Source organism: Thrips palmi, unplaced genomic scaffold (genome assembly GCF_012932325.1).
Source record: "Thrips palmi isolate BJ-2018 unplaced genomic scaffold, TpBJ-2018v1 HiC_scaffold_4, whole genome shotgun sequence".
Lineage (NCBI taxonomy): Eukaryota > Metazoa > Arthropoda > Insecta > Thysanoptera > Thripidae > Thrips > Thrips palmi.
The window spans coordinates 3,138,121-3,158,000 of record NW_023144631.1 but is presented as its reverse complement, the minus strand read 5'-3'; the positions used below and the strand labels follow the sequence as shown (position 1 = coordinate 3,158,000).

Below are 19,880 nucleotides of genomic sequence, written 5' to 3'. Positions count from 1 at the left end.
CGCGCTCGTGGAAGACGTGCGAGGGCACGTGGTCGATGAACTGCGGCACGGAGGGGTAGGCCGGGCCGGCCTGCTGCAGGGGGAAGCCGCCGGGCCTGGGAGGACAGAAGCAGCAGAACGGGAAACGTCAAAACGTGAGGCAGCAGGCGGTTCGGCGGCACGTTTTCTGGGGGCCAATGCGATTGGCAGACATGCATCTCGCCGTGAAGCGAAACTTGGTGAAATTGTTCGGGTTCCACTCGGAGTGGGTAACAATGTTCCAGCTCGGCCCGGCCGCCGCCCCCGCAGCCGCGGCACCCCCCCCCCCCCCCCCCCCGCCTGCCGCCAAATCAAATTTGAATGCGACCGGGCCGCGCCGAGCCGCGCCGACTCACACACGGAGTTAGAGAGCGAGTCAGCACGCCCGTCAAGTCTGCTGATTGCAAGCTGACGAGGGAGGAGCGGACGCAGCGCGAGAAGAAAGTCAAAAAATTGGAACCAGGTTGGGGGAAGGAGAGAAAACGTGGGCGCCGGACTTACCCGGGCTAGGCTAGGCTAGGCTAGGCTAGCAGGAAGCGCTAGGGCGGCGGCAGCGCGGCAGCTCAGGCCGGGAGAATGCTACCGCTGCAACAGGACAGAGACAGACAGAGAAGATGAAGGCGAAGTAGCGGACCGCTCAGGTGGGAGAGAGACGGAAGTAGCAGCAAGTGCGCAGGGGCGGCCGCGGCGGCAGTCTCATTCGAACAGCGCCTTCGCCACTCTGTCTTGCTTGCACTCATGGGGCGTTTCTTAAGGGTGCGAGAGAGACGAAGCGAGGTGTGCTCGACGTCGGTGCGGTCTAGTCGGTGCGAGCTGAGGCAAGCGGTGAGGTGCGGCGAGGCGGTCGCAAAACGCTCCGGCTGCTCGTCATGCGAGACTGCAATTTGGCGATCCGAGAACAATGCGACGGTGTCTGGGTCAGTGTGTTGCGGAGGCATCGACCGGCCGCCCAGCCCAAGGCCCAGCCGGCCCAGCGCTCTGTCTCTCTCGCCCTCACGGAGGCGTCCCGGTAGAGAGACACACCAACGAAAGGCTGCGTGGAATGCGTCTGCAGCGCAGTGCCCCACGCAGGCTGCGCAGGCCGGGCTGCAGTACGCATTCCTTGTCGTGGCCGGGGACGGCGGGGCTGGCCGGGTACAGTAGACAAGCCTGACGCACTTGACGCCGCGCCCGTTCGCGACCACTTCTTTAGAACGCAGGCAAATCACCACTTTTACACATTTAGTTCAAGGGACTTGCGGTGGAGTCGAAGTGCTTCCGCCGCGGCAGAGTCATTTTTCCCTCCCTGAAAATTTCAGGACGTCTGGAGAGTCTGACGCAGGGGCTCGGCCCCATTCCATTCCCCGGAGGGGAGGGGGGGGGGCCTTCTCCACCGCGCCGCGCAATGTGTGCAACTGCTTGGAAAGCGCTTGGTAAGGTCAACCGCACCACCGCCACGGCCTGGCCACGGCCTGGCAGCGCGCAGTGCACAGTGCGGCGGCGACGGGGCGACGCGGCGACGCGGCGCAGCGAAACGCAATTATGGAATTCCCGGCTCCGGCCGTCTCAGCGCTCTCCACACACACAAACACACACACACACACTAGCCAATATTACCAACTGTCACGCTCACACACACGCGCCCACGCGCGCACACACTCACACGCTCCCTCTCTCACACACACAGGCACACACGCGGCCTAAACTGCGCGCCTCTCTCTCTTTTTCCCCGCGGGCCTCGCCTCGCCTCAGTGCCGAGCCTTCCAAAGTGCGCGGCCGGGCCAGCCCTCTCGGTGCCATGCTCGCCTTCACTAGAGGCACAGTGGGCGAGCAGACCGGTGGAGGCGGCCGAAACTCCACACGCGTTTTGAGCTCCAGAGTCGCTGAACAGGACTCGAACCGAGCATGTGACCCCACTAATGGACCCGTCGTTCGGAGAGCAATCCATTGGTGGGGTCACACGGTCGGTTCGATTCCTTTTCAGCGACTCTGGAGCTCAAAACGCGTCCGGGTTTTGACCGCCTCCACCGGTCCTCTGGCAAATCCACCGTGCGGCGGCAGGCGGCTCTCCCTCTGCCTCCCACACGCGCTGACCCGCTGGAAGCCAGCCGAGCCGAACCGCTGGGCATCCAGCGCCGCCGAGAATATACAGTGTGGGGTGGCAGGGCAAACAGAGACCGGACCCGCAACCCGCACTGCATACGGATTTTACACCGAGACAATGGCGGTGCCGGCGGCGGCTGGAGGGCGGAGGGCGAGCGGGAGCGCAGGGGAGAGCGAATGGAGGCCCTCCATGTCCATGACGGAAGCGGCGAGGCGGCCGTGAAGGGGGAGGGGAGGGGAGACTGTCGGCGCGTCCGGACGATATTAACTAGTCGCCCGGGCGATTCAGAAGTCCGTCGCTCTGTCTCCCTCGCACCCTCACGGAGAGCCCCATGAGTGCGACAGAGACAGAGCGACGGAACGACTCTCCCGAATCGCTCGGCCGCCCTTTTGGCCCTTTCGGTTTCGGCCTCATGGCGGCGCGGTGCCTCGTTGTTTGCGCGGCCGGCGGTGTCGCCGCGGGGGGCGGGGCGGGGCCGCGCCTTGTGCGTGCGCTGATCCGAATGGCCGTTCGAATTGGAATCGAACCGACTCGCATGGAGATGGCAGGCGTGGTCTGGAGGCACGACGCGTGGGCCGGAGTCGTGATCCGCCATCCGCCGCCGTGACCTGTAGACTGATTCCGAGTGTCGCTTTCGTCGCTCTGTCTCTCTCGCACCTACACGGAACGCCCCATGAGTGCGAGAGAGACAGAGCGACGACTCTCGGAACCACGGCGCGGCGGTGGCGGTCCTGTGGCGGCACCGTCCCGTCTCGTCTGCCAGTCCGGCCCTCTGTGTCTCTGGCCCTAGCCGCAGGCACCGTCATTCCGACCTGGCCACTGGATTGGTGGTGTGACGTCATGCTCGCGTCACTCCGCGCCACACGTCACGTCCACGTCACGGCCACGTCACGGCCGTCGAGTCGCGGCACCGCGGCCAAACCGCGGCCAAACTTGTGGGGGCGTTTTCAGTGCGCGGCTAAAGTATTCCCGGCGCTGCGAAACTTGTCCAGATCATTAAGGCGTCCCCCGGAGGCACCAGAGGTCGAGTATGGGATTACCGCCTCGCCGCCGCCGGCGATTTCTCATACCGTCCCGCGGGGAACCTTGAAGGGGGCGGTACAGCGCCGTAACCCCCACGGTGCGCGGAGCTTGGCGCGGAGCGCGGACAACCCCCCGCGCCGTCCAACTTTCTCCACAACAAGTGCGTCGTGATGCCGGTGCCGCGGAAGCGCTGGCCCGGGCCGAGGAGGCCGCGGAGGCCAACAAGGCCAACAAGGCCCCGGTCGTGCCGATGAGGGAACGAGGCTTGGTGCTCGCCGCCAACGCCAACTTTTATTGCCATGTTTCCTTCTCCAAGTTAACGAGCGCAGTGCTTTACCTCCTGAAGTTGTACATGGACGCCATGATGAGCGCCACCTTGCTCATGAGCAGCGCCTTGCCGCCGATCATGGCCATGAACTGGAAGCCCAGCGGCACCATCAGGGACATGAGGATCATGAAGCCCGTCACGAGCACCGGGAACACCTTTCGGTAGTGGTGGCGGCGCCGGCCTGAAAAAAAAAGCAACAACAAAATTTTCGATTGATTTAATTTTGTTTGACGGTGCATGTGTCAAAAAATATTATTGTACTCACCCTCCTCGACGGCGACGCCGTACCCGATCCGGAGGTCGTGCGTGGTGAACAAGGAGGCCACCTTCGACAACACCCTAGGCAGGAGGGGGCGGTCCGAGGCGGTCTCGGACACGGCCTCGACGTCGTCCTCGGGGAAGTCCGAGTCGCGTTCAGCTCGGCTCGACCTGCGGACCGACACCATCAACTCCCGCCAAATGGAGCGGACATGACCGGCCGCGCGGCCGCGGCCCGCCCCCGCAGCCAGGCTCCCCACGCCACGACGGGGGACGCGGGGACGCGGGCCGGCCCGATGGCGGAGTGACGTTCAGAAAGACGCGGGGGCGAGGGGCGAGGCTGACTGGGCCGGACGCTACGGGATGGAGTTCCTCTCCGTTCACGGAGTTCGCCCTTCAGCGCGGCTAGTGGCAACACTCATATTTCAAGCGGCGCGCCCCGCGCGGGAACTGAAGTGAAGGCTCCCTATAAAGCCGGCTGCTCGGCTCGAGGCTCGACTCGGCCTAGACGGCTTTCTAGACAAAAAGGGGGGAGATTTCTTGGGTGAAAACCTCCTTATTTGCATGAGGCTGGCCAAAACTTGCGCCACGATGTTAATAGTTGGGGGGATCTGTTTATTGTTTTATTTTTTATGGAGAGGGGAACGCTTAACGGAAGCTTTCGCGCTCGTCGGTCCCTCCATCCGTTCATCCACTGCACCCTGCACAGTGGGCCAGAACCGGCCAGAACGCGTCGTGTGAAACGCGTCCGGGATTTAGGCCGCCTCCGCCGGTCTTCTGGCCCACTGTGCCCTGTTTGCGGCCGGCCGTCAGGCCGTCGGTCCGTCGCTCGCTCCGTCTGCCGCCGCCAAAATGTGCATTCCTTTCCTTTTCTCTGCCCGGATCATCCCGTCGCGATGGCGTCGCCGCCTCGCTGCTCGTTGCGCCGCTGGGTCAATATTTGCTGCTTGAGCGGTCCGGGTCGGGCCGCGCTCCCATTCCGCGGTGTTGCTCTTCCCGCCGGGAATAAGGGTGACAGACTGATTCCGAGAGTCGTCTTCGTCGCTCTGTCTCTCTCGCACTCATGGGGCACCCCGCGTAGGTGCGAGAGAGACAGAGCGACGAAAACGACTCTGGGAATGAGACTGCTGAGTGCCGCGGGCGGGGGCAGCCGGCTGATGCCGCGCTATCTCACTCCGGCGAGGCGCCCCGCCAGTGCGAGAGAGACGAAGCTTCGGCGAATCATTCGGCGGACCGCGGCGCTTGGCTGTGATTGGCCGCGCACAGAGCGTCGCAGCGTCGCGTCCAAGCGAATGATCCGCGACCTCCCGGCTGGAGGCCCGGCGGCTCGGCGGCGGTGCGCGTGGCCAGGCCGCCAGGCGTGGCGCGCCCGGCTGGACCAAAAGCGCCCGCGGACTCGAGGGTAGGCAACCGGCCTGGCGGCGCGCGGGGAAGCCGAGCGGTCTGCCTATCTCCCTTTACCATTACCATCAAGGGCCAGACCACACATGGTCGTGTGCCATTTCGGGCCAACTCCTCTCCTGACCTGGTGCCGCTACGCCGGACGAGGCTGACGCCGTACGCGATGGGGATGGAGTCCGCGGCCACCAGGGAGTCGACGGCGGCCAGCAGGCGGCGGCGCAGGCACTCTCGGATGCGCGGCAGCACGTGACGCGCGTCCTGGCCGTCCTGGCCGTCGTCGGGGAGGTCCTCCTCGCGGTCAAGGCCCTGCCGGCATGCCACCAGGACGCGGAGCGACGCGCGGGCCAGGTCTTCAGGCCGCGGCCACCAGCTGGACGCTGTAACAGAGCAACAATGCAGCGAGGGTACGCACCAGGATTACGAGTACGACGGGCTGGCATCAATTCTTTACTGTTCTGGTCGTGGCTGCTGCCCTGGATGCCGTTGTCGTCGTCGACGTGGTGCTGCCGCTCCTCCCTGTGCGACCTTCGGAGGTACTTCTGCAAGGGAGAACCAGGATGATTGACGATACGCGTCATCCGAATGGGCGGCGCGATGAAATGCTGACCTGCATCACGTCCTGGAGCTCCGCCAGCAGGCTCCGGATCTTCTTCCCGTCTCCCTTTCTGACGAGTGGCGTGGTCGGCGTGGCCGTCGCGGCCGGCGCGGCGGTGGCGGCTTCCTCCTTCGCGGCCCCTTCCTTGTCCTGCACGGCGTTCTCCGCCGGCACCGCACTCTCCTCCCGAGTCACCTCCTTCTCCGCGGCGTCCAGGTCCTCGGCCCGCTTCGCCTCCTCGACGCGCCACCTGCTCTCCTGCTCCTGGAGGATCTTCTCGTCCTGCGCGCGCTTCCACTGCAGCACGGCGGCGTCCTCACGGCCGTCGCGGCCCAGCCGCTGCAGCCAGTGCCCGTCACCTTTGGTGGGGCTCCAGTCGTTGTCCTTCGAGACTCCCTTGTCGGAGGAAGTTTCTGAGAGAAAAAAAAACCATCTCAACCTATTGAGATAACTCAAACACTCTCGCTGAAAAGTCTGACTCTGGGAACTGGAGGATCGTTGGTTCGAGTTTTTGAGGCGCCCGCCAGCTTTTCGCTCATCGCGGCGCGTCCCGGTGCAAGTCATTGACACGTGGGGAGCTGGTGCCAGATTCCCCATCCCATCCTCATCCCCAGGGCCGCGCCGACCGCCAGATTTGATGATAAATTGGCGCGTCGCACCGCGGAAATCGATTTACATGCCGGCGGCGCGGTGGCCGGGCCGGGCCAAGCTGGGCTCAAAGACAACGCACACACCACACCAGACTGACACCGAAGCGTCGCTCTGTCTCTGTCGCACCCGTACGGCCGCACGGCTGCGAGAGAGTGACGAAGCGATTCTTCGGCCTGGCGCTCTACTCGATGGAGACGCGGCGGGCGCAGCGCCGGCCGCGTGGGCGGGCCGACGACGGCCAACTTAACGCTCGGCTCGTCCTGGTGGGCGGGGGCGGCGGGGGCGGCGGGGGCCTCGGGGGCGAACTGATCGACTGATTCCGCGCAATCGCCGCGCGGTCTCTCTCGCACGCACGGGGCGTCCCGTCGGTGCGAGAGAGACGCGACGCGGGATCGGTCTGCGTGGCTTACGGGTGACGCTGCCGCCGCTGCCCCAGTCCGGCGAGTCGGACGTCACGGAGGAGGAGAAAGCGTGCAGCGCGGTGGCCGGCGACGGGTGCGGCCAGTGCGACCGGGACCTGCAATCAGAGGGAGGCCGTCACCCATGTCCGCGACGTCCGCGTGCGGCACACTCACTCCGCGCGGGACGTCACTCGACCTCTCTCCCTCTCACTCATGGAGAGTGCCGAATGGGTGCGAGAGAGAAAGTCCGATCAGTGCATCACGCACGGCCTGCTTTCCTGGCGGCGCCGGGCGGCGCACTCTCGCCGAAACGGAAAACGACATCGACGCACGGCGGCGTGACGTCACGTCACGTGCCCCGCCACGCGAGTCGCCTCGCCTACCTCCGCTGGTTCATCTGGTTGAGGCTCTGGGCGTGCACCACCATCACCGCCTCCGTGGTGGTGGCGGTGGCGGGCCGCGCGGCCCCGGACTCCGGCGGCGGCACGTCCACGATGCGCCCGGCGGCGGGGGCGGCGCAGGACAGGCAGGCCAGCAGCACGCCGAAGACGGACGGGGCGGCGGCACCGGTGAGCATGTTGTCGCGGAGCGTCCTGCTGGAACGTCGGGAAGTGGGAGAAACAAAAAACTTAGGAAAATGAATAAATAACGTGACTTGCCCCGGCCGGTGAAAAATGGATCGGCGTCCGGGGGCAGGTTCGCGTCCCGACGGAGTTTGAGGGATTGTTTGTTTCTCGCTTGGCGACGCAGCCGTGACGCGGCGACCGGTCTAGTCCTCCCGGCCTGTCGGCGTGTGCGGGTGACACGACTCGATATCCCGTGACAAGCAATACAACGACTTTCCCTCCGTTTAGTTTCCACGGCGCGGTGCTCTGTGTCTCCCTGCCTTCCCCTCGTTCCCGAATCATTTTTCAGATTCGTGTACACGTACCGGGTAAACATAAAGAAACGCAAGAAACAAGAAGAACGTCCCAAAGTAATAGCAAACAAACAAAACGACACTTGATCTGCAAATTCCTATTCCTGGCCCTCTTTCTGCCCGGTCTTGGGGGTGGGCTTTTCCTCAGCGCGGCGGGAGGGCTTTAGATCGCCGATTTCTTGGGAAAGCGTTGCCGCGCTGCGCGCGCCCCCACCCCCCACCCCCAGGCCAGGGGATGCCCCGAGTCGAACGCGGTATTCCCTGCTGCCTCGCCGTGCACATCCATATTCACATTCCGGTACGCGTCAGCAGCTGTCGCTCCGCTGTCGTCGCGGGGGCGGGCGAGGGGGCGGGGATCCCCGGAAGCACAGAGGCTCGGCGACATGGTGACGAAGCGAACAGTGAATCCAATAAAATGCCTCCGGTGAAAGAAGATTGCTTCAGTGAGCGGCATGGCGTACCTCCCGTGTGAAAGTCCAACACTTGCGCGCACTCCGGGGAACACTTGTGGCCGCACGCGGTGCGCGGGGCAGGATGAGGACGACGCGGGGCTCGACCGGCCGATCGTGGGAGTGCACTGGCCGGCGGCCGGATGCACCCCAGAGTCTTATAGCCGTACCGGTACCGACCACACGTCGTTCCGAAGAGTCACTCCGCCGTTCTGTCTCTGTCGCACGCACGGCGCGTCCTGTTGGGGGCGCGAGAGAGACAGGACGACTCTGGGGCATCGCTCAGCAGTGGAGCGACCACCACGCCGCGCTGGGCAAGGAGCCCCGCCCCCGAGGCAGCGTCCCGGAGCGGGGACCGGGACGGGGACGCGGCCGGGAACCGCGCTCCATCAAAGAAGGGGCCCACGTTCACTGGGGCCGGCTCGTTTACGCAACGTCAACAACGCATTGAAAATTAAATTCATTCAATTGGTAATGTTAATCACGCAGGCGGCGCTGCGCTGTGCTGCCACCCGTGGTCCCGCAGACCGATTCCGAGAGTCGTTTTCGTCGCTCTGTCTCTCTCGCACCCACACGGGGCGCCCTATCAGTGCGAGAGAGACAGAGCGACGAATCGGTCCTGGTGGTGGTCCTGGTGCTGGGTGGCGCTGGGGGTCGCGACCTCGGCCTCGGGTAATGGCAACGCACCTCGGCGGCGTCGCGGCGTCGCGGCGTCCAGCCCTCCCGGTGTCCGGGGCGCTCTGGGGCACCTTGTAGGCGACGAGGCGAACGGCGCGCGGACCGTTACTCCCCGGGGACCGTCCCGGCCCTCGGCCCTCGGCCCTCGGCCCTCGGTCCGCGGAAACATGAAAGGGAAGCTTTTTCAGGGGCCGCGACTACAGAAAGGCTGAATGCGAACGGGGCTTCGTCGCTCTCGTCCATCCCGCCCCTCTACGCGACGCCTGGTGAGTGCGAGAGAGACCGAGAGAACGAGAACCCTGCTCGGAGTCAGCCTGCGGGTGCGCGCGGCGGTATGAAAGGGACCCGAAGGGGCCGCACGAGACACGGAGGCCATTCAGCGGACTGCCTTTTCGAATTTTTGTCTCTTGGCGTTTCGCGCTTCGCGTCGCGTGGGCTGCTTCTTGACTACCTCGTGGCTGCCGGTGGCTGCCCCGCGACCCAGTGAATGGCTTCGCGTCCCTTCGGCCATCCCATCTGCAGGCTGGTTGCGAGAGTCGTTTTCGTCGCTCTGTCTCTCTCGCACCCGTACGGGACGCCCCATGAGTGTGAGCGAGACAGAGCGACGAAAACGATCCTCGTAATCAGTCTGGTGGCCCTGCGGAGCGGGATTCCGCGCATCGCCATCGTCGCTCTGTCTCTCTCGCTCCGAAAAGGATCTGCGTGCGGCTGGCCTCTGTTCCGAAAAGATCATTTCACCTTCATCAGCATGCGCTGTTTTCTCGCCGTGTTGACCCAGCCGCGGGCCGCGGGCCGCGGGCCCCCGCACTGCTGATTGCCCCGATGACGTCGCGCTCCGCCCACGCCATGCTCGTCGCCATGCTGCAGGCCGATTCCGAGAGTCGCTCTGTCTCTCTCGCACTCATGGGGCGTGCCGTATAGGTGCGAGGGAGACAGAGCAACTCAGTCTGCCGTTGTCTCGAGCCGCCGCATCGACAGCTCCAGTAATGAACTGGAATCGGGGGCGACCCTTTCGTCCTCTCCAGTGCAGCTGGTTCCGGCACGGTGGTGCTTTATTTAGCGTCGCTCTGCCTTTCTCGCATTCATGGGGCGTCCTGGAGGGGTGCGAGAGAGGCGGAGCGGCGAGGCACAGTTGCGTAGGGCCCTGGAAGGCCGCGTCACGCCCCCGCAGTGCCCTGCCCGGCCCGAGGCCCAAGGCCCGGCCCACACTGACCTGGCCCAAGCACTTGATGCAAAATGGCGGGACAGGCCGATGAAAGGAAGACGCCAGCGGGCCTACAGTGGAGTGTACCAGGAGGCTCTACGAACAACAAACAAAGCGGAACAAAAGAGACTTCAGGGATGAGAGGCAATTAAAGCGAGATCACGTCCTTTAACTACTTCCAATTGTTCCAGTCATTAAAAGGGTGCGGAACGGTCGGAGACGGAGAGGGAAAAGGGAGGGGGTGGGGGTGCTGCGGCCCCCGGCATGGGCGGGTAGTGGCTGGTTCAACCGCTGGCGCTGACGCTTGACACTTGCAGACCGATTCCGAGAGCCGATTTCGTCGCCCTGTCCCTCACCCATACAGGACGCCCTGTGAGTGCGAGAGGGACAGAGCGACGAAAACGACTCTCGGAATCAGTCTGCCATGCTGACGCTGGCCGCCAGGTGCTGAGTTGGAGGCGCGTTTCGCTGATGCCGATCCTCTGGAATAGCCGCGCTTCGCCGCTTGGCGCTCAACGCGCAGCAATGCCCACCCAGGCCTTTCCCCGCAGTGGAGTGGCGGAGTCAAGCGGACAGCCGCGGCCACGCGCCGCCACGCCACGCCACGCCACGCCACACCCCCGCCAGCCCAGCGCATTCCCTGCACATTTCCCTCGGCCGGTTGTCGACCTACAAACCCCAGCCGTCCCGTCAGCTCAACTCCTGCTGGGCGCGCCGAGCACCCCGCGGAGTGCCTGCCCTGCCCTGCCCTGCCCTGCCCTGCCCTGCCCTGCCCTGCCCTGCCCTGCCCTGCCCTGCCCTGCCCTGCCCTGCCCTGCCCTGCCCTGCCCTGCCTTGCCCTGCCCTGCCCTGCCCTGCCCTGCCCTGCCCTGCCCTTGCCTGCCCTGCCCTGCCCTGCCTGCCTGCCCTGCCCTGCCCTGCCTGCCCTCCCGCCCTGCCCTGCCTGCCCTGCCCTGCCTGCCCTGCCCTGCCTGCCCGCCTGCCCTGCCCTGCCTAATGCCCTGCCTGCCCTGCCCTGCTTTTCCCTGCTGCCCTGCCTGCCTGGCCTGCCTCCTGCGGCTGCGTGCCTGCCGTGCCGCCCGCCCCTTGCCGCTGCCCAGCGTCTGCCCTCCAGGAACGATTTGCTTAGCCCTGCACTTGCCCCGCTCTCCCTCGCACTTTCCCGAGCTACAAGGGTCCAAGGTGAAAGCGCTGGGCGTGACGCTCGACTAAATAGCAGAGTTCACCAGAGCATTTAAAAAGTGGTCAATGTTTTTGAAAGTGTGGATGCCGGCACTGCTCGAGGCTGGGTGGCTGGGTGACCGGGAGCCCCTTGACCGCATTCCCACGTCCCCTCCAGGAAACGATTTCATTAGCAAGCAAATTAGCCCGCTTCGCCTGTTTTGCGCCGAGCTACGCCAAGTGAAGGCGACTCGTTCGTCGAATGGACTGTTTGTTGTCCACCCGGAGAAAACCGTCGCGGGTTGAAGACAATATGAAATCATGGACTGTCTCAACTGTTTGTTTTTCTAGGTTACCAATTAGGGACGCTTGAAAATGAGGGCCCTGGAGAGACTCGAACCAGGGTAAATCAGTCCATGTTACAACTTAGGGATGAAGGTTACTGCATTACTTGCATGCTTTTTTTAACAAGCGTGTTGAATTGGAGCAAATCTTTGGTTTGGTTAGTTGCAGCCCTTTTATTTTTAGGAAAAGCGGATGTATTAAAGAAAAACAAGACAAAACCAAAGTAAAAGTTTTTATAGATAATTTATTGAATAAATAGAAAAATATTTACACAGTCTTACACAACCCGGAAATTCACAATATAAAAGTTGTTTGTACTTTTTTTACACACGTATCACAACGCAAGACGGTTTAATTTACAGAGAAACGGCACAGTAGCACAGTGCTACACTTTCATTTCATTTCTAAACGACCCGTCGACACTTCACTGCTTGACGACGGGCTCGTGGCGCGCGTCGCGACGCTGGTGCTTGCTGACGATCACGCCGGAGGGCACGCCGTCGACGCTGACGGTGGCGCCGGTCGGCGACACGGACCACGACGCGGACCCGCTTCTGGGCGCCGCGTCGGCGAGGTTGAGCGCGGCGAACCTGCCAGCCCAGCCCAGGGGCAGGGCGCTGACGGCCGCCCTGGCCAGCCCGAGGCCGTCCTTGGCCACGCCGACGCCGACCTGGCGGGGCGTGCTCAGGGCCGCGCCGGCCGCACGGAAGCCCGCGTTGGCCGCGTCCAGGCCCGCGCCGTTGGCCTCCGCCGCGATGCCGTCGATGGCCTGCTGCGCCCAGGACGACCCGGGCACGTCCTGCTGGAAGGGCTGCTGGAGGGGCTGCTGGAAGGACTGCGGGTTACCAAGCGAAAAGCCGGTCTGCGACTGGAAGCCCTGGGGACTCCCTTGGGGGAAGTCGCTCTGGGACTGGAAGCTCTGGGAGTTGCCTTGCGGGAAGCCGGTCTGGGACTGGAAGCCCCCGTAGCCCCCATAGCCCTGCTGAGCCGGGTAGGCAGGGTAGCCGGGGTAGCCTGGGTAGCCCTGGGGTTGGCGCTGAGGGTAGCCTCGCTGGTAGTCCTGGAAGCCCTGGTACGCCGCCCTCAGGCTGCCCAGACCCGAGCCCAGGCCGGAGAGCGCGCTGCGTGCGGTGCCCAAGGCAGTGCCCGCCCCCGTGGAGGTGGCCGTGCCCATGGCCTTCTTCACCTTGTCGATGGCCGACGAGACGGCGGCCTGCGCGGCGTCCATCGCGCCCTGCGACATCTGCTGGCCGCGCGACACTCCGCTGGACGCAGCCGCGAGGATGGCGTCGCGCGCGGCCGTCTGGGCGTCCATGACGGAGCCCTGCACGGCCTGCTGGAGGCTGTCCACCTGGCCGCGGACCTGGCCCGCCGCGTCCAGCACCGTGCCCTTGACGGCGTCCCTCACGCCCTGCACCACCTGCGCGCTCTGCCCCGTGACGTCCTCGACAGTGCTGCGCACCTGGCCGGCGACGTCCTGCACCTGGCCCTGCAGCTGCCCCGCCACGCCCTGCACGGAGCCCTTCACCCGGCCGGCGACGTCCTGCACGCGCTGCACTGCGGCAGCCTGGGCGTTCTGCGCCGCGGCGGCGCCGTCCGACGCCGTGCTGGTCACCAAGTCCCTCGCCGCGCCCGCCGCGCCCTGCACCGACTGCACGGCCTGGATGGTCCTGCTGGCCGCGGCCTGCAGCGCGTCGCGAGTGGCGGCCCTGGCCTCGGCCCTGGCCTTGGCGTCCTCCGCCGCGGAGTGGCCCACCGCCGGCGCGAGCTCGTGCGCAGCGTGCTGCAGCCTGTGCGTGGTGGACTGCGCCAGGTCCTGCGCCGTGCCCAGCGCCCCGCTAGCCAGGTTGGACACTGAGGACACTCCGGACTGAACGCCGCCCTGAACGCCCTGGAACGCGTCCTGGACCACGTCGGCGGCGGTGTTGGCGCCGTGCTGCACGCCCGAGGCCACGTTGTTGTACGCGCCCTGCACGGCGTGGGCCGCGCTGGCAGTGCCTGACTGCACTCCCGCCACCGCGCTCTGCACCGCACCCTGGGCCGCGTCGACCGCTGACGCCGCACCGTGCTGAACGCCGTGGACGGCATCCTGGACCACGCCGGACGCAGTCGCCGCGCCGTGCTGGACGCCCGAGGTCAGGTCGTGGTAGACGTCCTGCGCGGCGTGCGACACGGTGGCCGCACCGTGCTTCACGCCCGACACGACGCTCTGCACCGCCTGCTCCACCGCGCCGGCCGCGTCCGTCAGGATGCCCCGGCCCTGCTCGGCGTCCCTAGCATAGTCACCGCCCATCGCGTACCGCGACAGGTCCAAGCCCATGGAGGCCCTCCTGCTGCCCGCACCGCGCTCCCGCTTCTCCGGGATCTGCGATGCCGCGTCCACGGAGCGCTGCGCCTTGGTGGTCGACGCCGCGGCGACCGGCTCGGAGGCCCGCCCGGCGTAGAAGGGGTCCGTGAAGCTGACGCTGAACTGTCGCTGGCCGCCGTCCTGCGCGGCGCCGCGCGACCTGCTGGCCACCACTCCGCCGGGAGGCAGCAGGAACTGGAGGCTGGCCGCCCTGTCCTGCGCCCGCAGTGCCGCGGTCGCCGCCTCCTCGGTCTGCCTGATGGCCTTGTCCGCCATGCGCAGCCCCGTGGACGCGGCCCGTTGGCCCACGCCGATGGTGCCCCTCGCGGCGCCCAGCCCCGCGTCCACCGCCCTGGCCGTCAGGTCCGTGGCCCGCTGCACCGCGGCGTGGGCGGCCCCCACCCCGGAGTCCGCGACGCGCTGCGAGGCCGACGCGGCCGACCTCATGAACTGCGCGCCCTCGGACACGAAGTCGGCGGGGAAGGCCTCGTTGAGCACCACGGTGGCCTGGTGGCCCTGGTACGGCTCCTGGTAGGCGGTGGGGTTGGCGCCGAACACCGAGCCCGCCATGGAGCTGAAGGCCCCCGTCGGCGACTCGAGGATGGAGGCGGCCGTCTGCACGGGGGCCACGACGATGCCGGCGTAGCGGGGCGCGGGGGCCGAGGCCGAAGCGCTCAGAACGCCACCTGCAGCTGGCGCGCGAGCAGACGCTGGAACATACGTTGTTGCGCTACGGTGAGAATGAAGCTTGCCGTCCAGGACTTGAACGGAGCGGGTGCCGAACGAGATGGACAGGTTCCTCTACACTGCAACGTACTCACCTCTAGCTCGGGCACGCTGTCGCAGGGAGAGGTTGCCTCTAGCGCCGACGCAGTCTTCTGAAAACGAAAGACGCGGATGTCAACATTTCGACGAATTACAGTGAAAATGTGCTGACGAAGACAATTTCAGGCAGACTTCAAACCTCAAACGAGACAACCCTGCGGCAAGGCTGAGAGGAGACTTACGTTGGTTGCCGCGGAGGTCGGCGGTCGGCAGGGGCCCTGGCAGGGGCCCGGCGATGGTGAGGACGGACACGGGGACGGTGCCGGCGGGGGGCGTCGCGGCGGAGACGCCCTGCTGGGCGGCCCTGGACGCCAGCGCCGCGCTCGCTGCAACATTATCAAATCAGCCGCCGCCATACAGAGGCAATCAGCAGGCGGAGCGCGGAGCATTGCCGGCTGGGCTGCCGGAGGAGAGGAGCAGAGACCCTGCAGAGCGACTCCGAACGCCACCTTCGTCGCTCTGTCCTTCCCGCACTCATGGGGCGTTCCGTTTCGGCGCGAGGGAGACGGAAGTCGGCAGAGGCCGGGCAGGGGGTTGACCCCGCCCCGCCACGCCACGCCACGCCCCGCCGGGGTCACCGCGGTCAGGAGGAAACGGCGTCGATGCCAGAGAGCGGCAAATTTTAATCATTCGAAAAATAAACGTTTGAAAGAAATAAAGGAAATGAGGTGCAGTGCAGAGCACAAGCAAGAGCAGCCGACTTAAAACGCGGCACGCGCGCCTCCCGCCTTGAAGGATCGTCCATTCAGAGCAGTATAATCCTTTCGCCCTCGGACGTGGCCAAGGACGTGGCTCAGGCCGAGGCCGCGGCCGCGGCAGCAACGCCACTTCCGGCTCCGCGGAGTCGAGTCCGTACCGAGAGACCCGGTACTCGGCGCAGCGTCGCGGAGCGGCCGGATATTGGAATTCATAGTGGGCCAGAGTGGTGTATTCAACTTGAGTGGCTGCCGGCGAGGCGGGGCGAGCGCGCCGCCCGGTCAGACCGACAACCCCGTCAAGGGCCCTGGGCTGCCCTCGTCGCTCTGTCTCTCTCGCACCAAAAGGGGACGCCCGAGGAGTGCGAGAGAGACAGCGCGACGAGAACTGCTGCCCTGGTCAAGGACTTCCCCGAGCGCCGCCGCCGCTACCGCCCCCTCGGCCGCGCTGTTGCAACCTTGCAGAGAAGCTCCTGCAGGACGATTCCGTGAGGGCGCTTCGTGGCTCCGTCTCTCTCGCACCCATGGGGCGCCCCGTCAAGGTGCGGGGCAGACAGAGCGACGACGCACCGTTCCGAAATTAACCTGCTGGGGTCGAATGGGATTCTCGTCGCCGAGTGCACGTCCATAAACGGACGGGGCGGGGACGGGGCAGGGACGGCCTTTTAGCACAAGGCCCGGGCGTTGACTCTGCCGAAGGCTGAGAGAGACGCGCCGGGAAGCGCCTGGACTACTAATGAGCGCGAGAGAGACAGACAACAAGTGCGCATCGCTGAGACTCTGCTTCAGAGTTGTCACATAAGTGGCCGAAAATGACCACACCACGATGCGTGGGTGGCGAAAGGGGTGCCGCCCTGTCGCAGCCTCCCAGGTGACGGTGCCTCCTCGGCCAGTCTCTCTCGCACATCTGCGGTCCGCCGTGCGACTCGAGAGAGACAGAGCGACGAGAGCAGTGTGGTGTTCGGACTCGGCCCGCTGCGTGCCACTCACCTTGTCCGAGGGGTGTCGAGGCGGCCACGGACACGCCGGGCGACACGCCGGGCGACACGCCGGGCGACACGCCGGGCGACACGACGGGCGACACGACGGAGATCGAGGCGGCGGCCGGCGGCGGCTGCTCCTTCATCACGGAAACCACGGGGGTCCTGAGCGCGGCTGAACCGGAGAGAAAACATTTATTAGCATTCAACACCAGAAAAATAATGATGCATGCCATTTTCCGCTTTCCGGCCAAGGGAAGGGGCGGCACAAACGGGCCGTGGACCGGGCTCCTTTGAGCGCGCTGCGCGCTGCCATGGCGGCCCCACTGGGGGCCCCACTGGCGGCCCGTCGCCCCCGTGGGCTGCTTCCGAACAGCGCTCCGTCGCCGTCTCCCTCGCACCCCCTGAGACTGCCGGGGCACCCCTCAGAGAGCGAGAGGAACAGCAGACGGATTCCGAGAGTCTTTTTCGTCGCTCTGTCTCTCTCGCACCGATGGGGTACGCCGCGTGAGTGCGAGAGGGACAGAGCGACGAAAACGACTCTCGGAATGAGCGAATCAGCCCGGCGATCCGAGGGAAGTCCGCAAGGCAAGTCGGCCGGCCGATCGGGGAAATAAAACGCGCCCCGTGACGTCACCGGCCTCGGGACTTTTCAACTAAACTCGAGTAAACTTCGTTTTGCTGTCGCCGAAGCGTGACGTTGCGCCCACCGGCCGGCCGGCCGGCCTGACACTGTAAAGGTACTTATTGCAGCCGCTGCGGACTGGAGGCGTGGCACAGTGAGCCAGAGCACCGGTGGAGGCGGCCGAAACTCTTGACGCGTTTCGAGCTCCGGAGCCGCTGAACAGGACCCGAACCGAACGTGTGACGGTTCGGAGAGCAATCCATTGGTGGGGTCACACGTTCAGTTCGAGTCCCATTCAGCGACCCTGGAGCTCAAAACGCGTCCGGAATTTTGACCGCCTCCACCGGTCTTCTGGCCCGCTGTGCGTGTCGGCGTGTCGGCGTGGCGTACCTCTGGCGGTCCCTGAGCGCGCCCGCAGCGCCGTGGCTAGCCCGACGAGGCAGCGCTGCTCGCGCGTCTGGCCGGGGTCGCGGCCCACCACCGTCGTGGTGACGGGCATGCCCACGGCCTCGCCGCGGCTCAGCGCGCGCCCCACACGCGGCCGCTCCTCGGGGGTGGGATCTGCAAGCAAACAACAAACAACGTACAACACACTCCCCCCAGTCTCACTGACTGATTGAAATCTTTTCCCGTTTCGCGCGACAGTTGACCGCCCCCCTCATCCCCCCCCCCCCCCTCCTCTCTCTCTCTCTCTCTCTCTCTCTCTCTCTCTCTCTCTCTCTCTCTCTCTCGCTCGCTCGCCCCGTTACTGGGGCAATTCCTTACTGCAGAACACATATCGTTACTCCGGGGCAAGGTACACGGCGTGAGGGTGGGGTACATGTCGTTAAAGGGCGAGGGCAGTGCTGTGCACACAGACTAGCGTGCAAACACACACACAGACACAGACACACTAACACACGCACACACACACACACAGCAAAGGCACACACATTGGCTGCACCGCATGTGCATGAAGGGCAACCACCGGGGTCGACGCCGAGTCCACACCACTGTCGTCACAAATTCATCGCTCGCCAAAAAAAAAAAAAGACGGCAGCATAAATACACTAGTTAACAAAGCCGCGCCGAACTGACCGTGCTCGAGGACGCAGAAGCAGCCGCTCTCGTAGTAAGTGTCCAGGCCGTTGATTTCACTGCAGATGTCCTTGCAGAGGCCCTTCTTGAGGTCGTCCATGTCGGGCGGCGGCGCTGTGGACGCCAAGAGACCGGCATTTCAAATTCTCTCTCAAAATCGGGCGACAAAATATCACCGTGTTCCAACGAAGGTCACGTTTGTTGGAGCGTGAATCGGGCCATGTGTCCGTTGGAAGATGACGTCACGCGACACTGAACGTCTCGTGAACGGATCACGTCAAGTGCGACAAGAAATAACCTTTAACATTAAATTAAGATGACACCAAAGGGAACTATTTTGTCCAGTTGAGGATTACTGCGAACAGTGTCAGTTATCGCGCTCCTTTTGTATTCCTTCTGTCGGCGGCCTGCACCGCTCGCTGCAAAGGGCGGAGGGTGGTCCCAGGGGCTGGACGGCCGGACAGCAGACTGAGAGTCGTTTTCGTCGCGCTGTCCCTCTCGCACTCATGGGGCGTCCTCTGTAGGTGCGCGAGAGGCAGGGCGACGACAACGACTCTCGGATTCAGTCTGCTGCTGGGCGGTCCGTTTGGAAAGCACGCGATACGCGTCGCGGTGCGTCGCGCTGCCGTGGCGCCGCCAAGACGCTCCGGTCTCCAAATCCGGACTAGCCGGAGAAAGTACGGTGCCTTTGACTGACCTGGCGTGCCGGCCGCGACGCTGGCGAGGCTGGCGACGCACACGACGGCCAGCAGGACGGCCTGGGCCCCGGGGGGCGTGCCGAAGGGCGTGGCGCGCGCTGAGGGCTGCATGCTCGAGCACACACTGGCTGCACACACACGCACGCACTCACACACACACGCGGCCGCGCTCCACTACACACGCGCGACGGCTTCGCGTTTGGACTAAGGAGCCCCGCGGGCCGCACCGCCACTTATAACCGCGGGCGGGGCGGGGTGGGGCGGGGCGGGGCCGCCGCCGTCGTCTAGCTCAGCGCGGTCAGAACGCCCAGAAGCCAGAAATGCTCAGTCAAGCCCGCGAAGCCCGGCCGGCGTGCGCAGTGTAGCGAAGCGTGGCACCTTCTTCTGGGAGGCCATAGAGGCCCTGGAGTACCCGGAGTCCCTGGAATTCCTGCAGTCCGTGGAGTTTCTTTTGGTCCCTTGTTGCTGGAGTTCCTGCAGCCCATATAGTTTGTTTTGTCCCTTGTTCCTGGAGCCCTGGAGTTTCTGCAGTCCGTGGAGTTTCTTTTGGTTCCTACTCCCTGGAGTTCCTGGTGAAATCCGATCAGCTCACGCCCACGGCTAGCACGCTCTGTCTGCTCGTCCGTCTGGCTCGAGGCTGGAACGTTGGTTCGAGTCTGGTGGGAAAGTTTGAAGTTCTTATTTCACTCCCCACGGCCAGCCCGCCTGCCTAGGGCCGCGAAGTAACGTGTGTCAGCTGTTTGTCCCAGAAGCCTTTCGCCCTCATATATTGGTCCCCTTTCCCCCCCCTCGCACACACATGCACGCATAATGTCGCCCGCAGAGGCACCGGGCACAGGTGGCTCAGGCAAGCCAAAAGTCAATAAGCTCGGATCAGCCTGGAGCCGTAAATGCAATTTCCCACCAATGCATGCCAGGGGGAGGGGGGGAGTCTGTTTTTCGGGCAGAGAAGTGGGCGGAAAAGAGAGAGAGAAACAGAGAGAGGGGGCCCGGCCGGGGCACTAGGCAGAGCACGATTTCCCACACCGTTCTCGTTGTTGCAAAACGCTTTCCTTTGAACTGCATGTGCTCGTGGGCTAGCTGTATTCTTTCTTGTTTCTTTGTGTCGGTGCTGGCAGG

The 19,880-nt window shown here is 64.8% G+C and overlaps 2 protein-coding genes across 2 annotated transcripts; both read right to left on the bottom strand.

Annotated features, from left to right (window-relative positions):
* Positions 1-3,457: 3,457 nt before the first annotated feature.
* Positions 3,458-7,212, bottom strand: LOC117649512 (the record flags this gene model as incomplete). Its single annotated transcript, XM_034392382.1, has 7 exons — positions 3,458-3,633; positions 3,718-3,875; positions 5,224-5,488; positions 5,563-5,650; positions 5,719-6,119; positions 6,768-6,874; positions 7,142-7,212. Coding segments are annotated over 7 exons (1,266 nt in total), but the record flags the coding sequence as incomplete, so codon positions are not given.
* A 4,376-nt stretch (positions 7,213-11,588) lies between these two features.
* On the bottom strand, positions 11,589-18,907 carry LOC117649510 (perilipin-4-like). Its single transcript, XM_034392380.1, has 8 exons — positions 18,761-18,907; positions 18,064-18,177; positions 17,377-17,547; positions 16,372-16,536; positions 14,869-15,012; positions 14,683-14,739; positions 12,230-14,571; positions 11,589-11,627 (listed from the first exon to the last, which is right to left on the bottom strand). Exons 1-8 carry the CDS (start codon positions 18,870-18,872, stop codon positions 11,589-11,591), a joined length of 3,144 nt encoding a protein of 1,047 aa, XP_034248271.1. The 5' UTR covers positions 18,873-18,907.
* Between the last annotated feature and the right edge of the window lie 973 nt (positions 18,908-19,880).